The 13184-nt window shown below is 47.4% G+C and overlaps 1 protein-coding gene across 1 annotated transcript in view; it reads right to left on the reverse strand.

The window, feature by feature from the left end:
- The window catches only part of JPH3 (junctophilin 3), a 113408-nt gene extending 100236 nt beyond the window's left edge, over window positions 1–13172 (reverse strand). Inside the window, exon 1 of the mRNA XM_019505422.1 lies at window positions 12695–13172. Within this exon, the coding sequence (XP_019360967.1) occupies window positions 12695–13076 (382 nt within the window). The 5' untranslated portion in view covers window positions 13077–13172. The remainder of the gene's footprint in view (window positions 1–12694) is intronic.
- Window positions 13173–13184: the final 12 nt, after the last annotated feature.

A 13184-nucleotide genomic window follows, 5' to 3' on the forward strand; every position in this document is an offset into this window, starting at 1 on the left:
CTGAACCTGTTCAGCCTTCAAAAGAGAAGGCTGAGGGGGGATCTTGTGGCCTGTTATAAACTGGTTAGGGGGGATCAGCAGGCGCTGGGGGAGTCCCTGTTCCCCCGAGCGCCGCAAGGAGTGACCAGGAACAACGGTCACAAGCTGGCGGAGGGAAGGTTTAAGTTGGACATCAGGAGGCGCTACTTCACGGCGAGGGCGGCTAGGGTCTGGAACCAGCTTCCAAGTGAGGTGGTGCAGGCTCCCACCCTGGGAGTTTTTAAGAGGAGGTCGGATGACCACCTTACTGGGGTCATTTGACCCCAGTGCTCTTCCTGCCATGGCAGGGGGTCGGACTAGATGATCTGCTCAGGTCCCTTCCGACCCTAGAAACTATGAAACTATGAAACTATGACCTTCCTACTCAGCTGGGGTCCCCCCTGGGCCCCACTATAAAGCAGTCTTCTCCTACTGGGCTTGCCTGAAGCCCCACCAGCTACTGGTTGGCCCTGCTCCCTGGGCCTGCTCTTATACTCAGGCTGCTCAGCCCTCTACCAATCAGGTGGCCTCCTGACCCTCATGTGGCTGCCTGATTGGGTCTGCTTTTACCTGCAGGGGTGATGATAGTACAGACTAGTACAGAAGTTGCATTGTTCATTATGATGACACTGCCAGGTCCAAAGGTCTGCTCTGGAGAAAATAAATGTTTACCAAAATCAGGCTACAAATATGAAACTTGCCAGTTAGATGCCAGTTGTTCTTTAGTATGTGCCAGGCTAATAAGAGCAGCCCAAAAATACCAGAGAGCTCAGTAGTTTTCAGATTGCCTAAAATAGACAGCCTGATGGTCCCATATACCTGTGGCTTTCATACAGGTTGCAAGTGGCAGACTTCAAAAAGGTGGGCCCCTTTGTTGTTTCTGTCCTGTCTTTGAAGAGTAGCCAGATTTGCATGTGACAAGGCTAGGACGGACAAAAGCAGGAATCCACAGTATACCGCTCACTACGGCAAAGTGTGACTTTGAGCTTCGACTCAGATTGTCCCTGCACTTTTGGACAGCAAATGGGATTAATTATACCTCGCGGCTTGCTAGTTTATCATGCTAGTCATCTTTTGTGGGGCGTTCACCTTCTTTCTTACCTCTGCATTTTGTGGCTTATTAATTAGAGGATTCTAATGGCAATAGCGAGATAGATTTCTACACCACATCTCATTTTAGGAAGGTATGTTTTACTGATATCATTTGCCAGTCTTTCAATATCAGAGAGGCCTAAGGAGTGGTATCACATGGGTTGTTTAAAAAAAAAGCACATGGGGATGAGTAAGGGGGTCTTGGTTCAGGGTGTGTTGGCAAGTCGGTCACATCACAAGAACAACCTCCCCCTTCCTCCAGTATTTATCACCAGGACATGGGCCCTTTACTGAGGGTCACAGAGCAAGTGCATGAGTCACTGAGACTGAATTACTCTCTTGCCCCTGAAAGCAAGTCCCTTTGGCCAGAAGTGAGGCAAGCTACAGGCCAAGTTTGTCCTGGTGCCATGCATAGTTTCATACTTTCATAGTAGGTCGGGTCGGAAGGGACCTGAGCAGGTCATCAAGTCCGACCCCCTGCCATGGCAGGAAAGGTCAGAATCGAGGCAGGACCTCCCTCTTCATGCTGCCAGCCAATGGGTTTTACATATATTCATTCCCCATTTCAGTAGACACTTCAAACATCCTCAGCACCCTCGTACCCCCATCTGCTTGTGACTGGTGAGAAACCTGAGACCTGATTCTCCTCTGGCTCAGCCAGCCCTAGATCAGGAAGGTGGAAGAATGACCCCAGTCCACCACCATTGCAAGGGGGACATGAACGGGGCCCAGAGAGTCGCAGGCAGCAAACGGTGAGACCTGAACAAGCATGGAGTAAAAATTATACTGACAGCCCAGGCCAGGGCAACATAACCTCTCTTCACATCACTCCCTTGGCTGAGCTGCTCAGATCCCTCCAAGCATCACCCTGCCATGTAAATGGGTAGGTTAAGGGTCTCATCCATCTCTCCCCAGTGAAGGATGCCAGCAGAAATGCCAGGGATTGTAATGCTGTTTTCCTGACAGGCTCGACAGTATTTAAGCTCCCAGTGATTTCACTGGGCCTGAGAGACGACAGTGCCTTTGAAGATCAGGCCCACGTTCACTAGGCCAGTACTTGAGTCTGGTGCTGGCTCCCAGATGCTCTCAGAGGACTCCCAGAAGAGTCCTGCCCCATCCAGACCCTCACCAGTAGCATCTGCAAGCCAACAGAGAGAGGGCAGAGATCCCGTAATACTGAATGGTGTTGCGCACGTGGATGGGTGTATTCCCCCTGGAGCAGCCCAGAACTCACTGCAGAAAATGATACATGCAGATTCAATTTGTCTCCTGCCTATGATGGAGGAATCGCTGCCTACTAATGAGCACAACCCAGCCTTCCTGCCAATGGCTTACAAGGCACATCGGCAACACGCTCCAAGGGGTGAAAATAGAATTGCTTCCCCACCGCGTCCTGCACAATCCAGGCACATTCTTAGCCTTTCCCCCCCTCTTCTCTCTCATTATTTCTGCATCCCAAGCTCTCCCTTGAATCCAGAGCTGGTTTTTGCTCATTAGTCATTTCCTTTTCCTGCAGGCACTAGCGATTGATTCCAAAATCCTGCAGTTCTCATCCAGCCTCATTGCTGAGTTTAACCCTGAGTCATTGCTGTGTTTGCAAAGCCCGAGCTCCTGGAGTCAGGAGAATGGCAATTTTATTTTTGTTTTAAAAAATTGCACATTTCTAGCCTTCCTGCTTAGAGAAAAGTTGGAAGAAGTGACACCTCTTTGCCCTTCCCTCCCCTCTCCGAGGCATGGGGACATAAAAGAACCAAAATATTTATTATTAGAACATCTTCCAGTTTCTAGGGTTAGCAATAATTTCTGGACACTGCATTGGGCTGTATTGGGACACCGCTAGCTTCAGGTCAAGGTAGGGGATGTGGTGGGAGCACAGCTGAAATAGAAACCAGCACTATAACCAGGGGTGAACTGGCAGCGCTGGGGGAGCTCCCATGCCCTCTCTGACCTCCTTTCCTGACACAGCAAGGCAACCATCCTCCAACTGTAGCTGCACAAGCAAACACCCTCGGACCCGAGGTTAGGATCAGGGCCAAAAAACTCACTTAGGCTTCAGCATCTAGGATACTAAAACCACTGAAATGCATTCAGTGCCTTTATTATTTCTAACATGCTCCTCTGACAAAGTACAGTAGAAGCTGGCTAATTCTCACTCAGCTAATCCTCCAATCCAGTAATCCTCATATAAAACTCCACGATCACCCCCCACTTCTTGGCACTACTTTCCTGGCTGATCCCTGTAATAAAATCTCATGTTCCTGAGGGCTCGTCTACATGTAAAAGTGGTGCTGCTTTAACTGTATCAGTGCAATCCCCTAGTGCATGGCTGCACTTAAATTGGTAAAAAAGCAATTGGTACTGATGTTGGGGGCTGGACTTGATAACCCAAATGGCTCCTTTCCAGCCTCATGTTCCTGTACCAGGGCACCTGTTTCTGCTAGGGAAGAGGGATCAATTAAGCCAGTATGTAGCCCCTTTATACCCATGTGTGCCATCCCATATGTAGCATCGTATTGGTATTAACCATTTTGGTGGACAAATCACTCCCATAACAAAGCTGAGGATATCAGTACAAAAACTGTGTAGAAGAGGCCTAAGACTCTTGTCACTACTGCAAAACATACCTCACTATATTTAGCAGTGTATTCAGGAACCTGATTAAAAAAAAGGATGACAAAATAGCAGTCAAAGTGAACTGGCCCTCAGAAACTACAAGGAGGCCACAGGAGTAGATGCACGCCTGAATGCATGAACAAAGCTCAGCCTGTGATGCCTTTTTTACAGTGGGTTGTGGGATCCAGGGGGGACCCATCCCCTGTGCACATCTGCAAACAGCCTAGCATGGTGTGAGCATTTCCATAATCAAATCATCCTCACCATTACTATGGTCGTCATTCCCTTGCCTGTTTACAGACTGATGTAGCTTGCTCTGGCGCTCCTGCTCGGAAGCAAAAATGAAGGAGGATCTGCACGTTCTGAATATTGGGAGCCTCCCATTTGGCACCAGGGCCAGCTCTTTGTTACATGGGACCATCTCGGTTTCAATCTTTCGAGCCTGTCCATAAATGCCATATCTGGGGGGAAAACCAACTAGCAAACACAACAGTACATCTCTTTGCCATAGACATGTTTTTCTCCAAGCTACCTGGTCACATTGCTAAGGACCAAACTTAGTGGTACATTAAGCAACATGTCTATTTATATTACAGAGGAGTGTCAAGGCTTCGGCTGAGATCGGAGCCCCGTTGTGTTGGTCGTGTTACCCAGGCACAGTAAGGGAAGCCCCCAGGCTAAATCTCAAGCAGTTGGAAGCCCTGGTCCTACAAACAATGTGACCAGTGCTTTCAGTTAATCATTAGTGGTGATACTGGTTTGTGCTGGTGCCAGTCCTCCAGTCAGACCAGGAGCCCTCCTCTGAAGGGTGCCTTTCCTGCTTGCTGCACTGGACTCCATGGCCCAAATCCATCACTGCTGTAAGTCACCACAGCAGCTGGGGTAAATAGGTTGCAGCCCCACTGTAGCTACACGTTTGGATCCCCAGCTGGGTCCAGCGCTGTGAAAATCGGTTGGGAATCAGGCCCCATCTCTTTATTTCAGCTCCAAGCACAGTATTGCACAGAATAACACACACAGGACCAGATCTCATCCTCAAAGTTTTCTCCCTCCGATTGCTCATTAGCCGCATCCTTTTTCTTTGTTTCATCCCATTATTCCATTACCCTGAACAATTCCTCTCCCCTGCTTGGCGCTTACACCGCAATGATACCTCAATGGCGCTTACACCATACTGAAACCTCAATCAGCAATGTAAAAAATAACACAGAGCCTGCCCGTGTCAGTCTTGCCAGCCATGACTGCCAAAAAAGCCTGAGAGCACCCCTTTCCAAAAAGGAAAGAGCAGGAGATGGGGTTAAAAAGCTATGGATTTTAAGAAACAATATTTTAAAAGTTCTTCTTTATTAGCCTTCTGGTCTCTGAGCCCACCTTTTCAAGCATTTCTGTGCAATGAGGAAAGTCAAATACTTGCTTAAAGCTGAAAAATGAATGTCAACATGTGATTCCAGGAGCTGGGGCTTTGAGAACGCTCCTACTGCAAGATCAGAGCACACTGAATCCTGGGCAACTGAATCCAGTCCCCTGCTATTACTTGCAATAAAAAGTTGGGGACAGGGAAGGTTAGCAGCCCTGTTTTATACCAGTCCCCTCCAGTGGGGATGATTTTCAGGAGTGAGGGGGGATGGCCAGAATGACATCTCAGGGCTCTGTTTTAATACCAAAGGGCATGTAGCAGAGGGAGCAGCAGATCGAAGCTTCTCCCCATGGACCTCCAGGGCACTCTTGCTTGGGTGCCTCTGCCCCGACTTGAAAGGACAAAGTCTAGCAGCAAGAAGGGAGTTCAGCTGCTGGGTATTCCCAGGACTCATGTAAAACAAGAATTGCGAAGCCCCATCCCGACCCCTGGAAGTCAATGGCAAAAGTACCACTGACTTTAGTGAGGCAGGATCAGGCTCCAAGTTTTGCCCCCAAATGAGCCTGCTTGAGCCTTTGTGATGACACTGATTGGAGATGCTAAGACTTTAATGTGAAAGTAGAAACCGCATTGAAATACTCATGAAAAATGCTCCTAAGAAAGGGAAGTGTCTGCTTCTCTCAGATGCCTGAAATCTCCTTTTGATGACTTCTCCAAGTTTTGGCTCAGATCAAGGGCAGCACCACTTGAACATCAAATCCATTCTGTGTCAGGGGACTGTATCCTGCCCTTGCAAGAAGATGGATCGACTGATCTAATTGGTCTTGCTCCATCTCTAATGCCTATGCCCTGCATGAAATAGCAGGACTCCTCGACTGGCATGTGGCAGTAAGGAAGGTGATGTGGCCTAGTGCTTATAGTAGAAGAGACTTCCTTTTAGTTTTATGCTGTGCTCTGTTATTGGCTCCTTTATGGTCCAGATCCAGCAAAACACTTAAGCATGGGCTTCATTTGGAGCCTGTGAGTAATCCCATTCGACAGTGCCTCCATGCTGCAACCAGAAGCACTGCCACGAAACGGGCCCTGTGCACTCACTCCCATGCTGCATGTGCCACATCCCAAGATGGTGGCAATGTGGTCACGACAGAGCATGCCTGAGTGCCTCCTTCCTAGGGTTTGGTGCACGTGGAGTGGGAGTGAGCGGACGTGGTCCTAGGCACGGCATGGAGACAGGGTAGACATGGCCCTAGTAAAACAGGTGGCAGTATCTTCCATGCTTGGTGAAGCGCATTGAGAGCTTCCAATGAAAAGCACCTCTGTGTTCCTACGCAAGGTATTGCAATTAAAGACCACACATTTTGCAGATATATTCGACCTTGCGTCTCAGGGTTGATACCAGTCTCTGCTACAGATCAGGTTGAGACCTACCTAGGGGACAGGCTAGTCTAAGTTCACCTACCATGTGGGTTTAGCCCCCTTCCCTGCAGTGTCCACTGCTTGCTGTTGTCGGAGACTGGCCTAGACAGACCATAGCCCCAGCCCAGGCAGTTCTTATCTTCCTGCGTTATGTATTATTACCTGGATCAAATTGCTTTCCCCCCCAAAGTACCAATTTGTACCTGAAACTACCTATCACATTCCAGTGAGGTAAGTATCACAAAGAGACCATATCACTTCTGTTTAATGGCATTGCTTGATGCAGCATTTGGCTTGTGTTTCTGTGTTTGGCATGTTAAGTTGTTTTAATTACCATTCACTTATTATCTTTGTTGTATTTTAAGGTGTGTGATGCACCCCGGCTACTAGGCAGCGGGAGCCTTTACAAAGAAAGTTATTATTATAATGAAACTAACAGGTTTTTAAAAATCAGCTTATTTGCATCAATTAGGACTGTGCCGTTGGATTCGGCAGGAACCTGGATATTTTAGGGAACAGTACGTATCTGTGTTTGTTTCCCACTGACTTTTTTTTAATGTCTCAACAAGCCATTTCCAGGAACAGAATAACACAGGATCTGAGACTTGTATGATACTTTGCCCCCTACCCCCACCCCCCCCGGGGCTATGAACAGATCTCATGGTAATTTCTCTATTTCTATGGTGAGCTCCCTACAGCATGTAACAAATCTGTAGAAATCATATATGTAAAAAGCCGACTATATTCTGTCTAATGTTCCCTTAATGGTAGTCTACCAAGGTTGTTTATAATAGACAATGTCTACATCAAGGAAATTGGGACAAATCCTTTTTACTCATATACTGACTTTACTAGGGTTTTCATTGGTAAATTTTGGTCAAGCTCTTCTAGATCTATCAGTGATAGGACCAGCCACACACTACTCCAGTCCAGCAGCTCAGCTCTTCCTCCGGATAGCTTTTCTTTGTAGGATTAACAAGCCAAGAACTTGATTTTCCTTCTCTGACTTTTTGGGATGTCTTGTGTTTTTCTTAGAGCAACATTTTCTACCTAAAGAGCTCAAAGCACTTGACCAGAGAGGGAATGGAAGTATCCTTATGTCCATTTTATAGGTGTTAGAACTGCGGTATGGGAGAAGTCATGGATCCTAATACTACCAGGATGGGTCCTAACACTATCCTAGCAGAGTCTAGGATAAACGCCAGGCCTCCCAACACTTTGTCCTATCCACTGAATCAACCTCTCTTTCTCTCTTACTGGCTGCAAAGCACTTGGCAACTCTCTGGCAGCTTTCCAAAACTGTCATGAAAAGTTGCTGGCCCAGGCACAAAATCTACATGCCCATCCTTATATTATGGCAATGAAAATATCGCTAGTTGACTTACCCCCACCCCTCCCAACTGAATGGATAGAGAAAATTTCGCCAGACTAATGTAGGTGACAATAATCGTGGTATTTCGGACAGCTGAATGGATATATGCAGCTTGTACCACATGCAAAATATTGGGCCCAAGTCATGGCCAGGCGTTTCCTCAGACACTTCAAACTGCACAAGCCCATCTAAATCTTGATCGACTCACCAGCATTTGGCACAGGAGCATGCCTGCATTTAGTTTTTTGTCTCCCCCTGGTTATTTATCCCACCCAAGTCATTCCTGGTGTGATGATGGAAGAGGTGGAAGGTGAACGCGCAGAAAAAAACATTTCTCGTTGCATAAAGCATCCTACAGTAGAGCACACGGCCTGGGTTTAAAAGCACACTGACTCAATGTAGGAAGACTATTCACCCAGATTTATTAGGGTGCTTGGGCTTATTGTTTTTAGGAGACACCTGACTGAGTGACACCGGCCCTTTGGCATGTGTCATGCTCCGGCGGGGAGCAGACGGTCTCATCAGGCATGAGGGGCTGTGTGCCGGCTCCATGCGATGCTAGTTTCTCTCCATGGTCCTGAAGACTTAAGCTGGCAAATCTTCAGCACCTGCCCTGATGGGGCTGTGGGCGGTTGTGTTCCTGAGGTTTGCCCAGCTTCATTTGAACCCTTCATGTCAGCCAGGTGTAGTCACTCCTGTATCACTCAGCTATTTCCAGAGGATGCTACTGCTTGCTATTCTTCACCAAACCCCGTCTCAATTTCCAAATATAAATCAGCTAGAACAGAGACAGATGGGGGGGGAAATAGCTTTCAGGCTATTTTTTGTCAGTAGGAATTTTTAGGACCAAGACTGGCAACAATGGATGTGATACTTGCTTTAGCGCCTCCAGCCCCACCTCTCTTCACCTTAGTAACCATTGTTTCAGCAATGAGAAACAAATCTGCTTCGCACCACAATGCTTTTACCTTGAGTCAGTGTTTTGCTTTTATAGGATTTCTACAGCAGAGATTTATTTCCGATTCAAGCAGAGCCTTTAAAAAAAAAACAACCCTTTCCCTCCCCGCCCAAACCTCTAGTGCTGTTTAGGTGAAATAGTTTAATATTCTGAAATTTTCACTGGCGCCACAATGAGGCACTGTGCGAATACTTGAACGCAGTGGGACAACTCATGTCCTTAAAGCCAGGCCCACGATACTGTCCCTTGCCCTGCACTTTTAACAGGTGTCTGATCACTGGCTCCATCAACCGTAACACCAAGGCAGAACAGAGCCAACCCAAATTCACCACTGTGTTAATCCATTTTTATGGTGGTATAACTCCCCTAAAATCAATGGAGTGATACTGGTGTTAATCTGGATGGAGGGAGCATCTAGTTCAGTAAATCAGAATTTGATATAAAGCACACTAGTAAATCCAGCGTTCAAGGCCTGTTTATGTGTAAGGTATGCGTTTATCAATGGGGAGGAGATGGTGTGAAAGGTTGAAGGGGGAGAAGTATTTGCCAAGTAGGATCTGTGGGGGTCCTGGGAGTTTGCACATTGTGCGAGGAACTTAGTATGCATCAGGTATAAGGTTGGTGAGTGTGTGTGTTTGGTGCAGGGTCGGGGGTGTATAACTGCACCAGGGGAGCACAGAAGAAGGTGTCTTTGCCACCTGTGACAGGTGACTATTTGAGGACACACAAGATGTGCTTATGTGCGGGGTTCTGTGTGTTTATGAGACAGTTCTGCTGCAGGGATGCATGAGTGGCTGTCTTGGGGCTTGGCAGGTGTGCATTAGAGTCAGGGACAGTGCGAGAATTTGTAGGGGTTGCGGGGACTATGTGGCTGTGTGGGTAGGTGAGCACGGGGGTGAGGATGTGTCTCTGTGTGCATGGTGATGAGTGTGTCTGTGTGGGAGGTGTGAGAATCTGCAATCTGCATATGGGGGATGAGTGTGCATGTTTGTGTGTGTATGACAGGTGTGAGCCCATTACATGCGATGTGGTGGGGGATGAGTGTGCATGTTTGTGTGTGCATGACAGGTGTGAGCACTTTACATGTGATGTGGTAGGGTGAAAGGGTCTGAGCAGGACAGAAAGAGAGGCTGGCAGAAACAAAGCTGACTTCATTGCCTTCCATATCCTGGCCCCAAGCTAAAATGTACAATACATCTGTGCTTTATTCATGCAAAATACTGTTTCCCCAAGTCAGCGCTGGCAGTGATTGCTGGAGTTCTGAGACTTTGCTGATGCTGTGCTGCTTTTCTAGCAATCGTGCAAGGAAAAGTAGAATTAGAGTCAAAACCTTTAATGCACTAGCAGCCTGCTTTCTGAACGCTGCTACATGGGCAGTGACCCGTCTTTTAGCACCACTTGATGTGCTAAAAAAACTCAGGGGACTGACGTTTATTGTCCACGGCAAGTGGCAGATGATGGGACAAGGATTCTAATACACCACAAAGTGACAAAGCTAATCACTGGGATAGATTAATGACATGCACCAGATTTCCAATAGTTGCCTCTTTCTCCTAGTAGCTGCACAGAGATTCATTCAGTCTAATTACTGCATCCAGACTCTGTTATCCAAACGCATGAGGTTTATTAGGATTTAGTATCAAGGAGCTAGGAGCTAGGAGCTGCCCAGCTCAGGCGTTTTCACCCAGACTGAGTGGAGACATCCATTTGGGAAAGGGCCACAGCCTAGAGAGCCCGGCACTGAGTTCATCTGAGTGCAGTTGTACTTGGGCAGAGTCATCCCAAGGTGAGCATCAGAATGAGACATGACGATGGCTTGGGGGATGAAGGGAATGAAGACAGGCCTGCAAAATGCACATTGCGTACTTCCCACTTGCTGTTGGCAATCACAGGCCTACCCATAGCTACCATTTTACACATTTAATATAAACCTTTCCCTATCTTTGTGACTGTTCATCTGGTCTTGGAGGGAACAGCCCTGCTGAAGACGGCATCGTTTTTCCTGCCCCTAGCTCTTCTTAACATTAGATTTTTATTTTAAATGGCACACACTGGAAAGCAAGAGCAGCCTGACTAGATGGGGGGAAAGGTTTATTTCTGGTAGGTTCTTAGGGACTGTGGATTGCTTGGCTCTGTTACCCAGACTTCCCAGAGAACTGCTTTGCTGCAATTAGACACAAGTATGAACTGCTGGTGACAGTACGTTTGTGCCTGTGTATGCATGCATGCATACCCTATCAGCCTTGCAACATGTATTGCACAGAGCCTAGGAGTTTGTTGAGACTTGGGAAGTCCGACTTGTGTCTGTCTTTACTTAAAATGCAATTGTCAGGGCTCTAGATGTCCACAGAGGAACTGAAAGGCAGTAATACAGTGAAGAGCATACCAAATTTCTCAGGATCCAGCCCTAATATTTTATATGCATATGCAAAAAAAAAAACAACCCAATTTTTCTTCAGCCCTAGTTTATTCTGAACAGAAGACTGCAGCTATCTAAAGAGTCCTTCAAAACACAAATCATCACAGATTTAAAATGGGCTCCCAAATCTTTTTGTCCAGTTATGTGAAGCCAAATATTGCAACTATATTTTCTTTTGGGAGAAGCTTACCACTGCAAAATTATTGTGAAGAAGGGATTGATTGATTTCTCATTTAAGGCAAAAAAAAAAAAAAAGCCAAGTGCAGTTTCAGGTACTATTAATCTTGCCTTCTTATTTTAAAACCAGGCAGTACACTGTATTTTCCACATCTTTGAAAAAGGACTGTTCTTCCCAGCTTGCAGGAAGACAGGGATGTGTCTCATAAACACTGCAATTTTCTCAACCCAAGAGTTCTGGAAAATGACAACATCCAGAGGAACGAGCCAGTTTTGATGATGATACATACATAAAAACAGCGGGCCACCATCATTAATTCCCACTGGCTTCTGCCAGGTAGGCCTGATTCTTATTATGATGGCAATTTAAAAGGAAAGAGCCACTGAAATGAGAGAGAATGATACAGCCACTTCCAGCAGAAGTGCAGCTGTTTTTCCAAGCCAGGCCCTAGAAGCTCGTTAGTCTGGCAATTTTTGATCATTCTCGTTTTGATTTAATCCTGCTTTCCCCTCAACATCTTAATAAGCCATGTTGACTGCACAGAACAGCTCCTCCTATGCCTCTGAGCCTCTACTGTATGAATTAAGCGGTGAAATCGGAGTGCAGAAGCTTGCTGGAATTAAAGTCTTTCACCTGGGATTTTCAAGCGAGCCAAGTGCGGGGCCGTGTTTGGAGGGGACTGGAAGGTGATACCAGACTTGCCCAGAGCTGTTTCCTAGAGCTGGTCTTTCAAGGGGCTGTGTAACGCTTCCCAGCGCAGTCCCCTCTCCGACCCAGGGTGGCTTTGGACACTTGGTGGCAATCCTACAGGTTATAATGGTGCGTCCACAACTGTGAATCCCATGTGCAACTTGGCCTAGCTGCTTTCAACTTGCCTACACTGCCTCCTACCCCTCCCCGACCCCCCTGCGTTAGATTTGTGTGTCCCTCTGGTTCAGGCGCGCACGCGTCGCACACATGTACACCCCTCTCTGAAAAGCCCCTGCTAATCTGGCAAGGGAAAACATGTCAGAGCCCCACCGAACATATGGGGCTACCTGTAGCAAACGGTTGTGTGCTAATGCCATGCTGGGCTGGCTTCCTAAATCCTGCAGGAAATTGGTATGATTATCGCACACTCCCAACAAGCAGGCTGCAAACTCGGAGAGTTGAGCCCAGACAAAGGGGCAGGCTTGGAGGGAGGGATTTCTCCCGGCCTCTCATCCCCCCCCCCCCATATTCCTCCATTTCACACACTGATCAAGCTGAAATGAGATTAATGCAGCACTTACCTCCATCCGAGTAGGTCTCTGTGCCGTAGCCGTCCTGTAATCCATTGCTCCAGGTGCCTTCATATTTGGCCCCGTTGCCGGTGCATTCTCGGAGCCCGTACCGTCCCTTAAATCCATGGGTCCACTCTCCTTTGTACACCCACTTCCCCTTGCTCTCCACGCCAATGCCATGGCGCTTGCCCTGCGCCCAGGTGCCCTGGTAAGTGTTGCCACTGGGCCAGGTGTAGACCCCCAGCACCTCAAAGCCGTGACTCCAGGATCCTGAATACTCGCCTTGACCCTTCGGGCCAGTACAGATTCCATGGCCGTGAGCCTTTCCGTCCTCCCATCCTCCACAGTAAGACCCTCCATCGTCAAAATTAAACCTTCCCCCACTGGACATGCATGTAATTCGGTTTGCAAATCCCCCAAAAGATGAACCAAAAAAAAAAACCAAACACAGCAGCAAAATAAAAACTGCACCAGGATTGGAAGAAAAACAAAATAAAGC

The sequence above is a fragment of the Gavialis gangeticus genome, unplaced genomic scaffold, assembly GCF_001723915.1.
Source record: "Gavialis gangeticus isolate Ggan-Ray unplaced genomic scaffold, GavGan_comp1, whole genome shotgun sequence".
NCBI lineage: Eukaryota > Metazoa > Chordata > Crocodylia > Gavialidae > Gavialis > Gavialis gangeticus.